Source organism: Drosophila rhopaloa, unplaced genomic scaffold (genome assembly GCF_018152115.1).
Source record: "Drosophila rhopaloa isolate 14029-0021.01 unplaced genomic scaffold, ASM1815211v1 contig_163, whole genome shotgun sequence".
Classification (NCBI taxonomy): Eukaryota; Metazoa; Arthropoda; class Insecta; order Diptera; family Drosophilidae; genus Drosophila; species Drosophila rhopaloa.
In genome coordinates this window covers 8,700,430-8,722,260 of record NW_025335043.1, presented here as the reverse complement: position 1 = coordinate 8,722,260, position 21,831 = coordinate 8,700,430, and the positions used below count along the sequence as shown (strand labels likewise).

At 36.0% G+C, this 21,831-nt stretch overlaps 1 protein-coding gene across 2 annotated transcripts; it reads left to right on the top strand.

Moving 5' to 3' along the window:
* The first annotated feature begins 5,800 nt into the window (after positions 1-5,800).
* LOC108044444 (protein I'm not dead yet) lies at positions 5,801-21,681 on the top strand. Of its 2 annotated transcripts, none has more exons than XM_017123457.2 (9): positions 5,801-5,995; positions 18,568-18,605; positions 18,868-18,994; positions 19,060-19,176; positions 19,243-19,391; positions 19,454-19,642; positions 19,715-20,173; positions 20,398-20,776; positions 20,870-21,681. In XM_017123457.2, exons 1-9 carry the CDS (start codon positions 5,972-5,974, stop codon positions 21,158-21,160), a joined length of 1,773 nt encoding a protein of 590 aa, XP_016978946.1. In that variant the 5' UTR covers positions 5,801-5,971; the 3' UTR covers positions 21,161-21,681. The 2 variants fall into 2 exon arrangements, with proteins under 2 accessions (XP_016978946.1, XP_016978947.1); XM_017123458.2 differs by lacking the exon at positions 5,801-5,995 and adding an exon at positions 10,704-10,835.
* Positions 21,682-21,831: the final 150 nt, after the last annotated feature.

Here is a 21,831-nt window from a genome sequence, read left to right as displayed (position 1 = left end):
CATTTGCATTATTTAAAATAGCTTGAATAACAATATTTGGCAGCTCGCAAGAGAGGATCCTGACCGCATGGAAAAAGCTGCCATGAAATTTATGCAACATAGATTTTATCAATTAGTTTTTTATTTAAAACATAAAGAAACTAAATGAATTAGTCATGGTATGAATTAAAATAAAGTTAACTCTGTTAGTTTATCTGTAGGAACCCAATATAAATAAAAATTGGTATTGGTTAAGGTTTTAAACCTAAATCTAATAGACTATAGATCCATAGAAAATAATTAAATTAAAAGAATAATTAAACAACAAAATTATATGTTTTTAATTTCGCATATTCTTTTCGAACTTTTTTTAATGAAAATATTTAAAAATAATTTTTTTGCCAACTCTGAACTGATCTTTAAAGGCTTTTTAAGAATATCCATATACTAACCAGTTAAAAGTTTTCCGGTATTGAACATTATATAATATATTAATGTTATACATAAAAACATTATTTTTCATTTTATACCCTTGCAGAGGGTATTATAATTTTGGTCAAAAGTGTGCAACGCAGTGAAGGAGACATCTCCGACCCTATAAAGTATATATATTCTTGATCAGGATCACCTCCTGAGTTGATATAGCCATGTCCGTCTGTCCGTCTGTCCGTCTGTCCGTCTGTCTGTCCGTCTGTCTGTCCGTCTGTCTGTCCGTCTGTCTGTTTCTACGCGAACTAGTCTCTCAGTTTTAAAGATATCGAATTGAAACTTTGCACACACCCTTCTTTCCTTTGCACGCAGTATATAAGTCGGAACGGCCGGGATCGGCCGACTATATCCTATAGCTGCCATATAACTGAACGATCGGAAATGCCATAACTTTGGTGTTTGTAAAGTTAGGAAGTTGGGATTTTCTATGGGTTTTGTATTTGGCTAATCAATCCGACATGCCGAATTTCATAAGGATCGGCCGACTATATCCTATAGCTTCCATATAACTGATTGATCGGAAATGCCATAACTTTGGTGTTTGTAAAGTTAGAATGTTGGGATTTTCTATGGGTTTTATATTTGGCTAATCAATCCGACATGCCGAATTTCATAAGAATCGGCCGACTATATCCTATAGCTGCCATATAACTGATTGATCGGAAATGCCATAACTTTGGTGTTTGTAAAGTTAGGAAGTTGGGATTTTCTATGGGTGTTATATTTGGCCAGCCAATCCGACCTACCAAATTTCATAAGGATCGGCCGATTATATCCTATAGCTGACATATAACTGAACGATTGGAAATGTCATAACTTCGGTGTTTTTAAAGTTAGGAAGTTGGGATTTTTTATGAGTATTAAGAATGCATCATATGAATAATTTTGGAGAATATAATTTACAGAGTATTCTGCAAGGGTATATCAACTTCGGCTCCGCCCGAAGTTAGCTTTCCTTTCTTGTTAATCATATCATAATGAAAATAACTTTATTACAGATCACGATTGTTATAAAAGATAATAGTGTTTAGCGGGACATTTGTCTTGCAGATGACTATGAATTTTGTAGTTCTTCCAAAACGAATTAATTCGCTGTCTGTTCCATGTACAATTCATTTGAACAGCTTAACAACTAACCCTTTTTATGATAGTTTAAAACATTTCTTCAGTGATCCGAAAAAATGAAAATAATCTTCGATGCTGATGGTGCAACTGATGCAACCTATCCCATTATGATCCCTGCCCTGTGAGGTGAATGAACTGTAAGGAATATGGGAAAATGTCAGGGGCCAGGTAACAAAAAGATCTTCCTCCCCTCGGCAAATTCCCTTGCTAAAAAGGAAAAACGGAGATTTTTTACAGGATTTTGTCCCTTCTTTTGTCAACCTTAAAAAAGGTAAAAAGACGATAGACGATCCTGACAAATGCACGCAAGATGCGCAACTAATTTGAAACTCCGAAGGAGGGACAAATGAATTGGGAGCAGAGCAACCCCTAATTTGCATGGACTCCTCGAAGATCCTAGACAAACCATATATCATCTGCTCCATATAGACTGTCACTCAATCAAGCAATTTTTCTATCTGCCCGAGGCGAGTGCATTAAGTTCAGATTTCTTTTTTCCGATCATTGCACAATCACGCTCCTCATCTAGCCTTTTTGCACAGTGAACCCGAACCCAAATAGCTCTCTTTTTTTTTCTATAGATTTTTTGCTTTTTTAATTGCAAACAAAAGGGAGGGTTAGCAGAAACTGTAAAAAAATGGTTAGGGTTTTTTTTGGGCAAAAATAGAAAATATTTGCACGCATATCCCGACAATTACTTACGGTTTTTTGAACACTTCCCTTGGTTTTTATTTCTTTTCCCAAAAAAAAGGGGGTTGAGTAGTAATAAACGTAGAAGGAGCTGAAACCCCCTTTGGGTGCCACATTTTCTCGATCATTCTGTAACCGCAGAAAGCTAATTTCTGTGCAAACCCGCAGCAAAGTTTTCCTTTTATTGATCTCTAACACCTACACTCCAACCGAAGTCGAAACTGGAGTGGTTTCCCATCAAGTGGCGATCAACTTACAGCGATTCACAAAACCGTAAAACCCAGAGCAGCTGCGCGAAAAAAAATCATTCAACCCGCTGCAGAAAAAAAATCTCGCCGAGGACAAAACAAAAACCAAAGGGGGAAATTCAATGCCGTGAAAAGGGTAGACGGAGAGAGGGTTTTCGATCCGGACTCTAGAGTTCGTTATCCTTGCCCGAAATCGTCGAAGGGGGCACGAAAAAAACACACACAATGCAGCATCGTCGCAATCATCGTCTGACAGCCCATCGCGCAACTGCAGCGTCAGAATAGTTTGGTATAGAGTATGGTGGCTATAGGGTTGCGATTTGGGGTTTACGTTTACGGGAAGTTTCCTCTAACAACTCTGAAAAAACTGCAATGGGTGTTAACGGTCGCTGCGGCTGCGCTGATCCCGATGCCAGCTTGCTCATCATGATCACGGTCATAATGACGACGATGACTTGGCAGAAGATTGATCTCGTTGAAATCAAAATAATGAAATTTACTTCCGCTTTGTTCTCCCTGCCGTGAAATTTAATATGGCCTGTTAATGAAATTTTCACAATTTGTAGACTCGTTTCCGATGGTAATTATTGGTGGGGGAGTTCCCCTTGATTACCAATTCAAGGATGTTTTTTTTGTGTAGTCAAATAGTTGCACAACACAAAATGGGATCTTGTCTGAGTTTCAATTATGTGACTTACTTCCGTTTTGTTTTCGTTAAATGTGGACGTCAATGAAATATATAAATTTTGGTCATTATTTTATGAAGATTTGGTCAATTATAAAAAAGGGGGTTACTAAAATATAGACACGTATGTATCCATGATCGTGCTAAAGAAAAAGCACTGAATTGATTCGAATCGTTTAACTGACTAATGCCATTTTGTTACCAGAAAAGAAAGTAATGTGCAATTTCGCTGTTCTCTTTTCTATTAAAAACTTAGTGCGTCGAATTATCACCTTGTTCAGAAGTTCGGTCTTTTGACCAACTGTTTTAAAGGTTTTTGGTTCTAACTTAGCTAAAATAAGACTGACAGCCAAACGAATGAGCGTTTTGCGTAGCTTAGGCCCTAAAGAATCCATTCCAGGTTAATTTGGAAAATTTTATTTTTTGACATATTTTTTCATTTTTTATAAGGGGTAACATCATGATGTTTTGCGGAAATTCGATAAAAATAAAATTTTTTAGCTGTGAATGCAAATTGATTGGAAATTTAATGACGAATTCAACGAGGTATGACATTCCGTTATTAAACCATTAGTTCTTAGGATTCTAATCAAAAAACCCGTAACTGGTGTACATTTTTCGTGATTTTGGCCATAAAATACATTTTTGAAAGGTTTTTTTGCTCTAACTAAGCCTAAATAAGACGCACAGTCAAAAAAAATGACTGTTTTGTGTAGCTAAGACCCTACTCAATCCATTCCAGGTTGATTTGGAAAATTTTATTTTTTGACTGATTTTGGCATTTTTTATAAGGGGTAACATCATGATTTTTTACGGAATTTGGACAGAAATAAAATTTTTTAGCTGTGAATGCAAAATGATTATAAATTTAATGACGAATTTAACGAGGTATGACATTCCGCAATTAGACCATTATTTCCCAGTGTTTTGATCAAAAAACCGAAACATTTCGTCATTTTTTTTGTACTTTTTGACTAAATCAGATTTTTAAAGGTTTTTTTCTAATTCTTTATTATATGGCAAAAATGTTAGCATTCCGTTGTAACGCCATCTATCTCCAATCGGCAGTACTTACCTGCCTCAACTTATAACCCAAGACACGATCCAATCTTAGGGATACTGTCGACTTTCATGTAAGATGTAGATATGCATGTAGATATTTAATTTTTATTTTGAAGCATAGTATAAGTAAAAATATATGAGTCGGTCGAGGGGATGGGAACGCCTCCCGCCCACTTTTGAGCGGGGCCCAGGATGGTAGAAGTATTAAGCCTGATTGGGATGAATACCTAGTTTTATTAATCCCAATCCCCATAAAGGGATTACTGTCGGGTTGGGGGGGTAAGAAGTGTTTTATTTCCTTAACCGATCTTCGTTGGCCTATGATCATTATTTTTTAAGTCAGTTCTAATGTCTTCTTTTCGCCAGACTTTCTAGTTCCTCAAAGTGGTGTTGTCCAAAAAGAATAGCTGGCATCCATGAGCAACTCTCGGCATTCCACCGTATCTTTTCGAAGCTTCCGTCCTTATATTCCTTTTTTAACCCCTTAAATTTTGTTGAAATTTGGATGACAGTAAATTTTGTCAATCCCTCAATAAAGTTAAGGTAAACTGAGTTCCGCGAATATCAAACTTTACCTTTGGATTTAATTATTTTGAATTTGGACCCTAAGTCAAACAAAATGAGATAAAGTGTTTATCGAGATGATTCTCCGCGAAAAACTTTCATCATCTGGCGGCAAGTGTCAACAAGTCGTAAAGCAGTAAAATCTTTTCGCCATTCCCCATCATAAACGACTAACGACAAACGCCGTAGGTGACGTCACATTTCGCTTTTCATGAATGGACTTTCATCAGCAATGGGAAATGGGGAAAACTACTATACTGCACGCCATTCCACTGGTTTAAGGTCATCGTAAGAGTTGTAAGAGGGAAGGTCATGACTGGTTGCAGGCAACCCCAACAACATGAATGACCACATTCCCACCAGCTCTACAGTGAGACTTCATTATGACATTATGACTTTGTAAACTATTTTGCTTGGCAATATATTAAAATTATGCCAGCAAGGAACGCATCTTTGTAGTTCCATCACACAATCTTTGTTATCTTGCGGTAATAAGGATATTGATTGAAATATTTTATACCGTTAAAACCTATAATTCTTAAAAATGTCTGATGGTATGCAATAATGCATTTACAATAACTAAATATATATCTTCATATACTAGTAGTAGTTACTGTAGTTAATTCAAAGCCAAACCTCATAAAATAATAACTGAAACAATTGTTTCAGCAATATAACCGCCTTTATTAGCTTATTAAACAAACTGAAAATCTTTCATGAATTTGGAATCAAATTATTTAAACTGATAATTAGGTGATAACTGCGGGGCTCCACTGTACCCAATCCGTTCTCTCTCGATGAGTAACCGTTAGTATCTGCCCGCTCGCCACAGCACTCTATCTCTCTCACTCGGCCCACAGACAACTTATCAGATATTTTCTTTTGTCCAGGGCTTAATAGAGAGAGAGAGGAGAACGCGAAAGAAAATCGTTTCGGTTTTGGTAGCATTCGCAAATTAGTCGTCGAACGCTAAGCAACATATTCATAAAAAGTTGTCTAGCCATCAAATAAATAGATGTTTGTCGTCGCGGTGGTGGCAATTATGAAATAATCGCTTTGCGGGTGTGCTAAAAAGAAACAGCGCGTTCAATTCTTCAGATATCCCAATACTATATAATATAGATCAACCATGGCGACCGAAACAACGAAAATGGTAAGTTTGATTTTCAGTTCATGGTAATTACTTGTGATTAGAGAGGTGATTAGCATTTCCTGCTGGGACTTTGGGAACGTGGCAACCTTTTCACTTATTCGGTTAATTGTTTTTCGTTGACCTTGAACCTGGCCTTAATGCCCGGCAAGCCCCTAGGACTTACTTAACGGCTTTCCGTAACAAACTTTAACGATCCGATAGAAACCTGGTTTGAATTCAAGCAGCGCGTGGCACTTCAGTTAAGTAAGAGCGTGTTATGTAAACAAAATGTTAAATCGAGCAGCCTGTTTTATTTTATAGATGTTAAAATGATTATTAGATCAGTTTTCTGATCGTGTTTGTTGGAACTGAGTCATTGCTTTGGTTAATCTGAAATTTAAAAATATTTTCCACTCCAAAGATAATACTTACATATATGCACTTCCAATCATTTTGCTCTCTTGTTCAGCAGCCCGATTGAGTGCTCAATCTATCAAGTGTCGTCATACTGTTTACACACCCACTTAACAACCCATGACCAGTTTTCATTATTTTGCGCCATGATTATCTATAGGGTTCTTATACTGTTATCTAACTTAAGAAGCGTATTTTTGTGGAAAATCTTCGGAAATGACGTATGTAGATCATTTCCCTCTTTTTCTTCTGACATTATCTCACTCGTGTCTGGGCAACCACCTGACCGAAAAACTAAATGACGACACCAAACGATAACAATATGTACGAAATTATTCAGATTCAGCAAAATAATTACCGTGCCTCAGGTTTCTCAAGGCAATTAATTGAAAGGCTTAAAAAGCTTAAATATTTTTTGCGAACCCGCCCGAGAACCCATTTTTATTAAAGAGCAAATTTAAACACGTGCGATAACGTTAAGACTGGGATTTCCAGAAGCGCGAGGATTGTAAACAGACTTTATGGAACTTGAAAATTTCAGTTAAATATTGAGACAAAAGCGGGTTAATGTCTTTATGTAGGTGAATTCTTGTGATAGGTAGATTCTGTAATATATATGTAGGTGTAATATATAGGTGACTAAGATCATTTGTTTGCCCTACAAATTAATTTGTATGCTCTTCCATTTACTTTATCTCGCTTTCTGTACCTCTATCTCATATTATATGTAAACAACGTTTTATTGTACTGCAGTAAATCAAATTAATGAACCTCTTTTCGGTAATGAATGAACATAAAAAAGATAGCGCTGATAAATCTATTATATGTTTGTGAAACAATTGTATACTAACTGTCAACCCATTTGTCCTCCCTAGAGGGTCCAAAGTACTATTGACTACTATGTATTCGGAGTTCAAAATCCAAAACAAAGACAGATGTATGCACTAGAATTCAGAGTACATTAGACATATTTTTAGAAACCTCAAGCACTTTGGCTATCGGGCATTTGTTTATTCGCATTTTGGCTTATAATCTCCATGTTACCTTGAAGAAAATTCTTTTTTTGTGGGCCCCGCCCCCACACGTGACATGGAATGACGCAAAAGGAAAAACAATTGCCGACGTATATCTGAAAAATTTGTTTCAAAAATACTGTATGCCTTTGATACGCGCGAAATTTGGCTGAACTTTGGATTGGAATAAATTTGCGTCGTTACCTAATGTGACAAATAAAAATGAATTTTATCATCTCAATTCTTCATGAAAATTGTCTCATATATTGTCTTTATTCATTTGATTATGCTACAAATTGATTAAATGTGGGTCAACGCAATCTGAGCCTTGATTTTCGGTTTGTTTTGTTTTGGCAATAAAAAACAAGTTCAAAAATCTCGAAACAAAATGTATTGACCGAAGTTAAACTGGTTTCGCTTTAAACACAGGGGGTTTCCTAAGAGAGAGCCCGTCTACAGATCTGTTTAAACTTCAACTTAAACTTGCACGTTTCATGTATAAATGGTCAAGCAATTAATGACCCAATATGGAGAAGTGCGCCCAGACTAAAAGAAATGAAATTGGTTTGGAAACAGCTTTAATTCCAGAATACCTTACGTTGTTCTTTAATTATCGTAGAGGTAAGGAATTTTAATAGCTAACCAGGTAACTTACTCCGCTCTTTTGTAAGCTAATTACCGATAAGCTAATAAAATTAATTAGCAACTGTTTAAACATTTGGAAGTTTAGGGTATGTAATAACATTTTTAATAATGTTAGTCATTAAAGGAAACTAAGCTAATTTGGAGTTCACTTTATAGAACACATTTAACAAATTTTTTTAGTGGGTACATACATGAATATTCCCTTTAAATTAAACTTCATTACGATTAATTAATTCCACAACATTTCATTATCGCCTTCCGTCTGTGTTCAATTTAATTACATTTCATATCATTGAATGCAACAAAATGATCTCACTTGAGGCATTTGCTATGAAAAAACTCCCCACATACGTATATGCATATAAATTTATGATTCATATTAATATATAGAGACATTTTCTTGTTTAAACAGCAAGATCAAAGAAAATTATCTGTCTCGATTGCTTTTGATACAAATATCTCTTTGCCTGTCAAAATTAAATAAGTAAGAGTGGTTTTGTCAGACTCTCAAGTCTTCTATACTCAATATATAGTGTAATATTACTAACCAAATCGTCCTTGTTCCCAATTGGGTCGAACTAATCAAAAATTTATGATCATTTAGTATTCGACTTTGAAATTTGTTCGCGTATTGATTTTTTTGAGTTGCCGTTGTTTGGTTTCGTGTTGGACAGTAGACAGCGAAAAATATAGCCAAAAACGCTTTATTGTCCTTATACATATTCCCACATCAATTGTGTCTCATAAATCTTCAGAATTTATTTAAAATCATCTTTTGTGTGTACCACTGAAATCTCCAGTGTTTTAAAATTACTTCTTAATGCGCATTTTCTAGGATTTTTTCATTGCTAAAATTGAAAAAATTGATAATTAAACGATGTTGCTAGATCTTTTTCGTAGTGTATCACATGACAACACGAATTAAAATTTAAAGTTCCTGAATAGCTAAATAATTTCACCACCTTCGATGATTCAGGAAACTTAAAGTATCTTTATAAAGTGTGCCATACTATCTTGCCCGGTCACACTTATTTTTTATCAGCTTATGAAAAACCCCAAGAGGTTGAACATGCCAAATGCAGATGATAGAACATTTTCATAAGGCATGAACAGGAAAGCATTGAACCATTCCAGCAAATGATGACGGTGGCAACCACTTGTCACATTCATATCTTTTGTACTTGATGTAAACGAACTGAATTTTTAAGTACAAACAAGTTTCAGGTTGAGATTGAGTTAAGTGTTTCCAGTGGATTCTGAACCTGTTGCCGACTTTCACCCAGTGACTTGATGTCCCTCCCCATTGAGAAAGTTGCACTGCAATTAACCAGATAACATGGGCCATAAATTAATAATATCCCAATTGGTTGCATCAATTTGAAATACTTTTTAATCTGAGATACGTTGGGTTATACATCTTAAAAAATCGTATTTTATTTTTAGTTGTTAACTGATACATATTATCACAAAATACAAAAATTAATTGTATTTTATAATTTATAAAGTATAAAACGTAATCTATTCCTAAATTTAATTAATATGGGAATAATTGGAGATACATTTTACAAATATCTTTCTCTAGTAACTTATTGGAATACTTAGTGCTCATATTTATGGCACTTATGGAAACATCATGACCTGCAACAGGTGTGCCGTTATTATAGTAAGGTGTCGCCAGGGTAATTAGCAGGCTTGTAAGGCAGGTTGTCAAGTCGGGTCTGGATTTGCTAGCAGTTCCCGTTTGTACGGTCTAATGCTCGTTGTTTCTATTTTTGTTTTTGTTTCTGGTAACTGCTCGCATTTGTTTTCTTGGGTTGCACATGGTGACGGGTTTCTCCTCCTCCATTTGTCTCTCCACTCTCTTCGCACTGACTGTGTGTCTGCTATCACGTCTTAAGGCATTTCTGTTCGGATTCCCCTGGTTTTTTTTCCTGTTGCTTCTCGTCTAATACAGTTTTTGTTTTGAGATCTTCTTCGCCAGTCTGGATTCTGATTCTGCCTGGGTTGTTAGGGATGAACTCGTGAAAAATAACTGGCAGGATTTGTTGGTGGAATACAAAATATAGTAACAGAAACAATAATCAAATACCCGATATCTTTAAAACATTTTTTGTGTATTTTGTTAGCATTTTTTAAAGCTTAAAATCGAAGATATTTTTTTAAAGAAGAGACCTTGAACCAAAACTTGCATTTTTTTATTTAAAAGATATAACGGAATTTAAAACTTTTTAAAAACACTATTTGACAGCGGACGCCCTGCTATAAATAAAGTTCTTATTTTAGGAGATGTTAAAAAACAACAAAAAAAGGAATTGTGCATTTTTTTCCAGAAATCCTTCTTGTTGCCAACATCGACCTAATTATTCTTAAGATAAGCTGTAATTGCAGGACAAAATTTTAATCTATACTCCTTCCCCTCAATGCCTATTTACAGATTTAATCAGTAAGTTATTCAAAAACGCCTCCATTTAGCTAAACGTAGAACCTGAAAACTTTTTTTCTGTGTGTATTAAAGTCTTCCTTAAAATGAGCTTAGAGTCACGCTGTCAGCACTAGCCGACCGAAAACGTTCGAGACTCTTCTTCTTCTCACCCGCTCTCGCGCGCTCCCACACACACTGAAGCAAAAGACCCTACATTCACGACGCAGCACAACAAGTAAATTCAGTCGCGCATTTCACCGATTTCGAATCGGACGTGTTTGCTCTCCTGCTTCTCTCGAGCGCCAAGTCCCGATAAGGACATAAAACCCGAAGGAGAGCCAAAGGCTCCTGCCGCCAGTTTCAAAAAGTAAATAGTGTAATTGTTAAGAGCATCGAACCGGGATAAACCGAATTTCCAGTAGAACCCATCAGAACGGACACCGAACAATCGCCATGTGCGTGGTCCTCTCTCTTTCTCTAAGCGATAAAAATACCGCGTTGCTTTTTGTGTTTATTTTAAAATTTTGGTTAGGAAGTGAACTCGAATTCGTGACGTTTGCATTTTCTCGTCCAAAGGAAAAAGAAAAGAAAACCCCTCGAGAAACCGTTGACCGAGTGCCAGTGTGAAGGTCTAGGCACACAAAGAACCGTGAACAAGAATCTCTTGGGATTGGGAGGCTACTTAAATTAACAACAACGCCAACACAGATCTTCTCTAGAAATGCATTTCTTTCCAACATTTACTTCTCCGCTCTGCGCTAACATATCGTATTCTTTGTTCCAACGGACTTGGACATCTTATTTGCCTTGCTTCTCTGTTCCATTTGCTGCCCTGCTCTTCTTCCCCTAACGAAATGCACCTGGGGAAGAAGCAGAGTGTCGATTGTACAGTTCAACTTCCATAACTCACACTTACAGGGGGTTTTCCAGTCGTTGAAGTCAGCCCAATCGAAATAATGTTATTAAAATGGCCTTACCAATTTTAAAATTTTTTTAATTGCTCCACTTTTTAAGTCCTTAAAATATATTTATTTTATGAGAAAACTATTCTAAACGTATCCGAAATTATAAAGCATTTAAAGCTTGCATATGGTTTTCAACACTACATTTTAAAAAACTTTTCAATACAAGTGCTGCACTGAAATAATGTATCTTTGCCTAGGGTAAAATTATATAACTTTACATTTCCATACAAATTTTCATTGCTGGAACAAGTGACAGATGTTTCCACTTATGGAAGTTCCGCCTAAATGGATTTCTTCACCCACTTGGAATAGCGGGTAGAACTACATAGATGCATCGGTGTATCCTGTTTTATTTTTGTAGATCTGACTTAAATATTTGAACTGAAAGTTTTCCATATTATTGTTTACAATTTGCTCATGTGTTTGTTTGCCTTAAAACGTGCAGAATTTTCCGGTTGCGTGGGTGAATTCTATATATTTTCGCTTCTCTCTTCAGAGAGAGTAATATTCCATTTTCTCTTAATCAAATATAATTGTTTTCAAGAGCCTTTGTAGACTGAAAGGAATGCATTGTAGTTCAATTTAATAAGAATTATTTTATAACAGACACATTAATCTAAAAATATATGTGACTTTTACAAGTTTTCCCATCAAAATAAGAAGCCTTTGGCACACGTTATTTATTAATTACTATATAACTCATTCCCTCAATTCTATTTAGAACATCAGTTGAATAGTTAACAAATATAAGCTTTTAATTGTCGTTCATTAGCAACAATTAAATTTGGGTATTTTCTGTTTTCAATTTAGGATCATGCCAGTGATCATGCCATTGCATAATGTATCATGATTAGCGATCAGATCACTTCTTATCAATTGAGTAACACGCATCAATGAAATTTTAGACATGCGGTCTGGCGGGCTTTGAAAGTGAAACCTATCAGGTGACACCAAAAACATAATTGAACAAAAACAACTGTTTCGCATAATGTGATTTATTTACTTTGTAAATGAGTGCTGCTTTTTAAGTCACGCTAAACAAATTAACTTAATGGATACATATGTGAATCCATGGCAGCGGTTTTTCTGTAAATTTTTTGCGAGCTTACACAATCATACCAGCTGACATGACATAATAATTACTTTTGATATGTGTTAAGTTTCATTTATTATTGGAAACTTGAAAAGGTTGTCTTATCATCCTTTGCAATTCCAAGGCCTAGAACAATTGATAAGGAAATAAAATCAACCTGCAAAGTGGGTGTAAAAACAACTAAATAAAAATATATTAAATTAGTCGGATAGTTAGAAACTAGTTAGGCACGTTTTTAGAATTCAGTCAACAGGTAAACTTGAACAAAACATTGCACTTATTTACCTGTTACACTTGCACTTCCTGAAACAGTTGTTATAAAAAGCCATATTATTTTTAAAGGTGCTTGGAAGGATTTGCTAAAGATTCTTTAAATGAGCCATTAAAAGCTAAATTCACACCTTTATTATTAGGCGAGAAAGAGATAACGTGATTTTGGTTTCTGTTTATTAATTCACACCTAATAAGCAGCGTAATCAAATACACCCAACTAATAAATCAATACATCGTAGAAGATGACGTAGGATGAAATTGTTATGCAAAGATAAACCAATATCAGTAATGAAATGTATGTTGTGTGTGGTCAATAACCGCGGGGAAAAAAATATATTTTACGATTATCTTGTTTTGGTTCTTTATATTTAAAGAGTGTTTTAGGACTAATGTTAATATATTCATTGATTTAAATAATATCGCACCTATCTTTGCTTGTGAAAGTTTCTGCTATTTGTATTAGCTATCAAACATTTGCTGTTGCCTGTTTGGATTTCTCTCCATTTGTTTATTATTTACATTTCACAGCTGTTTCTTTAACCGACAGATATTATTATACATTTGCGTCTTTAGTAGGGGATTTACCGCATAATAAATTAAATAAACAAGATCCCTATCAACCAGTATTGCCCATGTCTCTGTTTAAAAATCAACAGAACAGTTAAATATGCAAATTTTCCAATCGTCTTTGTTTTGGTTTCACTTTTGTTGACAATGTCATTGTCAAGTTCAAAGTTCTATCGCAGCACCGCTGACATACTAATTGTTAGAACAATTATTTTAACAACAGCTCGAACGGCTTGTCAATCCATATTTGGGTGGCTTACAATGAATACATGTTTGTAATGGAATAAACAAATACAAAATATGGTTGTTCTGGTGACCAGGGTCATTTATAATTAATATGCCGAACATTTGCTAAGGAAGTGGAACCGCATGAAGGTGAAAAAGTTGAATGAATTTCCAGAGAATCATTTTCGGAATTTAAATTAAATTATGTTTCAGTGCATTAAACTGGGCTGTGTTAGTGAGTCAAGATCCGACTGGCTGCCCCTTCCTATTGATAATTATAAAATGTTTCGACAGTTTCCGCTTGTGTTGGATCAAACCACAAATTGATTCGGAAAGTGCGATAAAAATAACATGAAATGTGCATACAATTAACAAGCTTTTTGTAAACATATTTCGCTGACCAATTCTGAAGTTCTCTAGCGATAACCCCGCAGTTTAACCTCATCCGAAATTCGAGAACACACTGGTTGCCATGTGCCTTGTCATGTGTGAATGAACTAAAAAGAAAAGTGGAATAAAAGACTGCAATTTGCATATTAAATGTATGCGAATGTCGTAAGGTGATTTGTCTGTTCACTTGAATAATTTTAATGACTAATCGTCGGGCTACTTTTAGAGAAAGCATAAGTACAGTCCTGCATCAACGAAAATTGAACAAACTTTTTGGCGATTGGTAACTGCGTTTGGCCACGCCCTTATTAAAGAGTTTCCTATAAAAATTGTTTAGTTTCAGCATTCGATTCTGAACTTTGAATTAAGTTAATCGGTTTGCTCAGCTACGCTTTTGATTAGAGTCTAAAGTACTCATCTCAGACCGTGTATTTCCCTATACATATGCGGTTCATACAAATGTACAAACATAGCAAGCACTTGAACTAGAAACCGAAATGCCTTATCAATGGTTGGGCATGGCTTTTATTTTTCCTATTAAAAATTCTCGAACAATTGCGTTATAGAGAAGTAAAAAAGCTTGCTTAATCAGAAACAAATTTAAAAAAACATGATCTTACTCATTTAAGAAATGTTTTATAAATTATAATATTTCAGTCTCGGTTTTAGTGCCTCAATTTTGTTGTAGTGCAATTCTCTTCATTTTGTTTATAACTTTGTTTATATCTTTATGGCGACTAAATTGGCAACTGGATTTTTTTTAATGGACTGGTTTTTCTTATCAACAGACAAATGTATGGCAAAACTGTAAAATTGAAAAATGAATGCTAATGATTTGTCTAACGAAAACAGCAGACGGAAATTATTTGAATATTTGCTTGCCAATGCATAAATAATTCGCAATCATAGTCTGAGTAAATTAGTCACATTTTAGATAAACAATTTTTTTCTTTTTGCTGTTTTGGTTTTCTTAGCTTGTACAAATATTTTCAACACTAAAAGTAATGAAAAGTGTTTTTGCTGAATTTTTATATGAAATTTTTTTATTTATCTTTATTTTTTTCAGTGACAATTGAGCTTTATTAATTGTTATTGTTGTCTTTGATTTAAGAACAATTCGTTTGTTAATTTGTTTGCAGTTTTCATTGATGTTAATTTTATTTATCTCTTTTCCACGGTCCTGGAAAGACAATCACCTGTTACTCATCCGAATATGGTAATTTTGTAAAATAAATTTGCCACTTAACTTCCGCATTAAAATATTTTCGAGGTGCACTCAAGCAAAAACTGTGCATATACGTATTGGATATTTAAGTCCACTATATATAGCCTGTTTTATTGACACGCTAATTTACGCAAATACGTGAGCATTTGAGGATTAATAAATAATGTTTTTTCACCCCAGCTGGGTACACTTGTCCACTTGGAATGTGCCTCTCACCATGACCCATTATTTCAATTAACTTGTAAACACTTTACTCCACTTATCGAAAACGCCCAGAGACAACAACATCCACTCTATCTATTCTCTATTATAGAGCAGTTCTCTATCTTTGAATCTGTCGAGTGAACCCCAAGCGCCAAACAAAAGGCATTTGGAAAATTGTTTGTAAACGGGCCATTAATTTATTTACTGCGAAACAACAATGACAATTGCAGGCAAATATTTCTTTGGACCGTTGATGGTGGTCCTAAGACAATTCCATTCGATTTTGGTTTTCTGATTGTTTTGGCTGTCAAGCAGTTCAATTATCTTAAGGAAATGCCCATTTTCCCTCCTTAAACGAAACTAATCGTGAAATTGTGTGGGTTGTACTTAGCTATTATTTGCCGATTCCCCATATTATTGCTTTAAGCTGTCAGAAGTTGTGCTCTTTCATTGTTATTATATATAATTGAGGTTTATTGGACACCACATAGATTGACAGATTATACCTAATCCGGATTCAATCAAGTATGGCATATTTTTAGAATACGTTTTCTCTTTTGCTTTTTTGATCACTAAGAAAAGTCGTCATTGCTTACTGTAAGATCTCTTTACATAATAGTTATGAAGCCTTCTCAACCTTTTCTTTGCTCAACGTATCTATATCATTGTCACTCCAATCAGTCACTTCAAAGGGAACTGAAAAATTCCACTCCGAAGCGATGGGCATATAAGTATTTTGATTGCAGTATAAAGATGTAATAATTTATAGTATTTATATACCTAAGAAGGCGCGTGTATATATTCGATGTTTGATTGATATTCAGGGCACCCGCTGACGTAGATGGGCAATTCTCAAATAGATTGTTTGCTCATCGTAAGCACTGTATAGATAGGTGTATATATATATGTATACATGAGCATGTTCCACAATATTGGTTCCACTTTATCAATTTTTGCCTCCATCTATCTCTGTTTTGGCGATCTTTCATCTCAGTCCCGCTATCAGGGACACAGCAACAAGTTTTGTAGGAGATAGAATTCTCAAATAGTAGGCACCATCGGAGAGGTTAGTTATTGAGAGGTCTGAGAACCCAACAATGCTCGTGATAGAATTAAAATAAAAATACTTTTAATTGCCGTGTGGAAATGTTTCTCAATTAATAACTGACTTTTGACTTGTTCAGGGTGTGAGCTCACTGCAAATATACTTATTAACACGAGGGCTGCCTTTCAAGCTTGTTTTATACTGCTAAAAAGGGGAATTGACTTAAAATAAACAAATAAATATATTAGCTTCCAGAATATTTGAGATTTTGAATATTTTAAGTGCAAGTCAACGGACCAAGTTTGTGCTCTATAGGTCAAAAAGAACTATTCATTATTTGTAAAAAACAATAATAGACTTTGATGATATTTGATATAGAACTTGTCGGAGGCGGGATGTCTATTTCGATACCTCTCGATCTCGTGCCGCGCAGTGTGAAATTAAATGCCATCGTTCGTCGCCTATAAACAAAAGCAGATCTCCAATTACGTCTGACTGAAGCACACGAACTGTTCATCAACAACAAAAGCTATGTAGACAATATATAAACAAAATAACAACAATCAAAATAACAACATCGGCAAAAAAATAAATAACAAGCACGAGATAAGCGCTGTAAAACGCTTCACAAACGGCGTCAACTTGTTAAATAAGCTAATTAATTATATTTATTTCACATATCTGTGTCGTTAATTTTTAGGATAAATATTTGAAATGATTGTAAACCATGAAAGCAAAAACAAAGATAGGAACGATTTTTTTTTTAATTTTTGTTGACAATTAATTGGAAAGAAACTTAGAAAATTTTTAAATCATAATTTTATAAAAGATACCTTAAATATGCTCCATAGAAAGTAAATATATGAAACAGTTTGTTATAACTCTAAAAGTGCGCATTGGTTTCTCTTTGGTTCCAAAATTGTCAAATGATTAATATAGAATAGAATTCTTTGACAGTTACACCACTTGCATATTTATGGTTATTATCCCAAAGAAATGTTCAACTGGTCATTATTTATGTGTTGTATCTATGGCACCTGAGGCTCCATATCTTACAGGCAATAAAATATAATGCCCGACGACATTTCACTTTGGGTTGTCAGTCAATAACCTCTTTAGAGGTTGCATGCGGCACGCCACAGATCCGTTTTAACAGCTCTGTCTCTTTGTGTATCTATGTATCTGCCCCTGATGGTTAACCGCAGGAAAGTTTACAAAATGTATGCTCATATCATTGACATTGACATTGCTCTGAGTTGGATCTGTCTGGGTCCTCTACACCGATCTATAATTAGTAGGTGCTTTCGTTTAGATATATCAACAAAACCATAAAGACATAGGCACCCCATTGTGTGTGGGCGTCGTCAAAAGGGTGAAAAAGTAAGGAATGGGTGTGTTGTGCCGCTCTGTTATTATATTTGTCTGCGGCTTAATGGCTTGATTGATTGTTAGTTTTATGCCGATAAGAGGCTTCGCAGGAATCAATGATTAGGACGTGCCTCCTAGTGCAGAACGTGAGGGCTACTCTACTCACATGTGTTTTATTTTTGTTTGCCTATGCATAGATTACCTAACGACAGAAGAACTGGGAGCTGGAGCAATGACGTTTATGACATCGAATACAGGCCAATTGCCGTCATGAATAAGCGCCTAACCAAATATTCACTAAGTGTAGTGGTGTATAGTAGTCCCACACCAACCAAGAAACAGACATTGACAAATTTTCTGGCACAACTTAGGCATATTCGCTGCGTTCCATTCTATTTCACTTCCATTTTACTATTGGTTTTATTTTTTTTTTTCGCAAAAAGAAATTATATCACGCGCCTGATTTCCATATGCTTCTTTATTTATTTATTTTGTTTTGGGTGCGATGGTGTGCTCGTTTCAAATGATTTTCAATTGGTTACGTTTGAGCTACCATATATATTGATGGATGGCATTTTAATGAAGCGTGAAACGATGACAATCGGTTGTTGGGTTCGGTTCGGGGTTCACTTTACTTTGGGTACAACGACATGGCAACAAGTGGTTCGGCTTCACATAAGGGGGCTCGTTCTTGATTCTTGAGAATTATAATTGATTTATTTTTTATACTCTTTTTTCTTATAGATCTACACACCACCTCCGCTGGACATCAAAATGGAAATGTAAGCGTTATAAAATATCATAATTGATTTTAAACTATTCCATGAACGATGATAGATTTGGGTTCATTAAGGATGACTGCAATAATATCTAATAATATATATTGATCTCTTTAACATTTATGGTTGATAATTAGTTTAATTATAAAACATTTGAATCAATTTAATTGAAAGGTGACGAAAAAATTAATCAATCATATCCATTTTAAACTGTGGAGCACTTGATACAAAAAATATTAATTTAAAAATTTGTTTGTATCCACAGTGAAATTGGTGATCCACCCCAACCCCCTGTGACGTTGTCCAACTTCTTGGCCAATCATTGGAAGGGTTTGGTTGTCTTCCTGGTACCGCTGCTATGTTTGCCGGTTATGATTCTGAACGAGGGCCCAGTAAGTTTGAACTGCTCACAAATTTATACATATTATCTTAAACTATGCTATTTGATCATCTCCAGGAATATCGTTGTATGTACCTACTTATGGTTATGGCCGTGTTTTGGGTGACAGAAGCCTTACCACTATATGTGACCTCCATGATGCCCATTGTGGCATTTCCTTTAATGGGTATAATGGTAAGTTATTATTGATACAAAAAATGTCATATATTTTACACTGTTTTCTTGTACCCATTTTTACAGGCCTCCGATGAGACTTGCCGGTTGTACTTCAAAGATACGCTGGTGATGTTCATTGGCGGTATTATGGTTGCCCTTGCTGTGGAATATTCTAATCTGCACAAGCGTCTCGCCCTGAGAGTAATCCAGATCGTGGGCTGCAGTCCCAGAAGGTATAGATACTCGTGAAATAAGAATGAATGAAATAGTTCTCACGTTTGCTGTACTTTTGTAGATTACACTTTGGCCTGATTTTGGTTACAATGTTTTTGAGTATGTGGATCTCGAATGCCGCCTGCACAGCAATGATGTGCCCAATTATCCAAGCTGTGCTGGAGGAGCTTCAGGCACAGGGCGTCTGCAAGATGTACCATGAACCTCAATACCAAATTGTCGGAGCCAACAAGAAAAATAACGAAGATGAGTAAGTAGCCTCTTGACTTCCAATAAAAACATAATCCGTTAATCAAATAACTAAATCAATAATTAATTTTAGGCCACCATATCCCACCAAGATCACTCTGTGCTACTATTTGGGCATTGCCTACGCCTCCTCGTTGGGCGGCTGTGGAACCATCATTGGAACTGCCACCAATCTGACCTTCAAAAGTATTTACGAAGAACGTTTCAAAAAATCCACAGAGCATTTGGACTTTCCCACATTCATGTTCTACTCGGTGCCTTCTATGCTGGTGTACACCTTTCTGACATTCCTGTTCCTGCAATGGCACTTCATGGGTCTGTGGCGTCCCAAGAGCAAGGAGGCTCAGGAAGTCCAGCGGGGCAAAGAAGGCGCCGATGTGGCCAAGAAGGTGATCGATCAGCGCTACAAGGAACTGGGCCCCATTTCCGTCCACGAGATTCAAGTGATGATTCTGTTCATCTTCATGGTTATAATGTACTTCACCCGCAGTCCGGGCATCTTTCCGGGCTGGGCCGATTTGTTGAAAGCCAAGTAAGTGGATATTTGAGTTCCAATTTTTCCGACATATTTCGTTGACAAAACGTAAAAACTTTCAAGAAATGCCAATAATTTATATTCAAGTTATTAAGTTATGAAGAACTTTTGACTAGCAGCTTGAACTAATTTACAAGTAACGGAATGCGTTATAAATAATGATTATAATTCTAAACTGAACCTTTTCTTCTTCAAAACTAACTTATATACTTAATTTTCAGGAAAATTGGCAACTCTATGCCCACCATCTTCGTCGTGATCATGTGCTTTGTCTTGCCTGCTAATTATGCTTTCCTGCGTTATTGCGCAAAGCGCCGTGGCCCCGTGCCCACGGGTCCCACTCCCTCTCTGGTTACCTGGAAGTTCATCCAGACCAAAGTGCCATGGGGCTTGGTGTTCCTGCTGGGCGGAGGATTTGCTTTGGCGGAGGGAAGCAAACAGAGCGGCATGGCCACGATGATTGGTAACGCCCTGATTGGATTGAAGGTCCTGCCCAACGCTGTGCTCCTATTGGTAGTCATCCTGGTGGCTGTGATCCTGACCGCTTTCAGCTCGAACGTGGCCATTGCCAACATCATTATTCCCGTGTTGGATGAGATGGTGAGTTGAAAACAATTCCGTAAATACTGTTGAGAGTAAAACTAATTAGAAATATGAATTTCGTACTAAATTGGTAAAATTGTTCTCTTTCAGTCACTGGCCATTGGCGTTCATCCACTGTACCTGGTCCTGCCCGCCGGCTTGGCCTGCAGCATGGCCTTCCACCTGCCGGTGAGCACTCCGCCCAACGCTCTAGTTGCGGGCTATGCCAACATTAGGACAAAGGACATGGCTATCGCCGGAATTGGACCAACCATCATTACCATCGTCGTCCTGTATGTTTTCTGTCAAACCTGGGGCCTGGTCGTCTATCCCAACCTCAACACTTTCCCCCCATGGGCGCAAGCATACGCCGAGGCAGCGCTGGGAAACAAGACGCACTAGTTAGTTAGTCTTTAGTGTGAAATAATTCACAAATCAAGATCATAAAATTGTAGGGAATTGTACAAGAAAAGTGCCTTTGCTGACAGCGAAAAGTGTGAAACTATATTTAACGACACCTGCATTTCTGAATTGCGTAATGTTTTCAAACGAAAGCATTAACTATTGTTTAGCAAAACGTGTTAGAAAGAGTTAACATAATATTTGATCAGGCTTTTAACTCCTGGTTTGAGAACTCAGCTAAATATTTAAATACAAAATAATGTTACTTAATCGTTGCATTTAGCAAAAAGATTTCGGAAATGTGAACAAATTAAGTTCAATGGCAGCGCTGGCTTGCCAATATTTTTAAAAACTAGACTGAGAGAACGTACATATTTCAAACATGTTTTGCAATTTGTAAAAATTTAATATAAACAATTTACTCAATACTTGATTGCGAAACGAAAGCACACAAATAGCCTTAGTATAAGATTAAAAGATAATGTGTAAATTTTCAAATAAAAATAAAAAGCTCAAATGTTTATTTTAGTCAATTTAATTGGAATTCAAAGAGCGCGCCGATATGCTGTGTACATATCGATAATTTGCTGCCCTGCTAGAGATGGACTGCCTTGTACAGTTTTATTTTGATGTTCTACACTACGGTCTTGCAGTCACAGGAAACCTGTTGC

Excerpts from the sequence above, each read along its gene's own strand:
- LOC108044444 (XM_017123457.2), top strand. The coding sequence starts at position 5,972 with ATGGCGACCGAAACAACGAAAATG. Across the intron at positions 18,995-19,059 it reads TGATTCTGAACGAGGGCCCA|GAATATCGTTGTATGTACCT; the intron begins GTAAGTTTGAAC and ends GATCATCTCCAG. Across the intron at positions 20,174-20,397 it reads GCCGATTTGTTGAAAGCCAA|GAAAATTGGCAACTCTATGC; the intron begins GTAAGTGGATAT and ends CTTAATTTTCAG.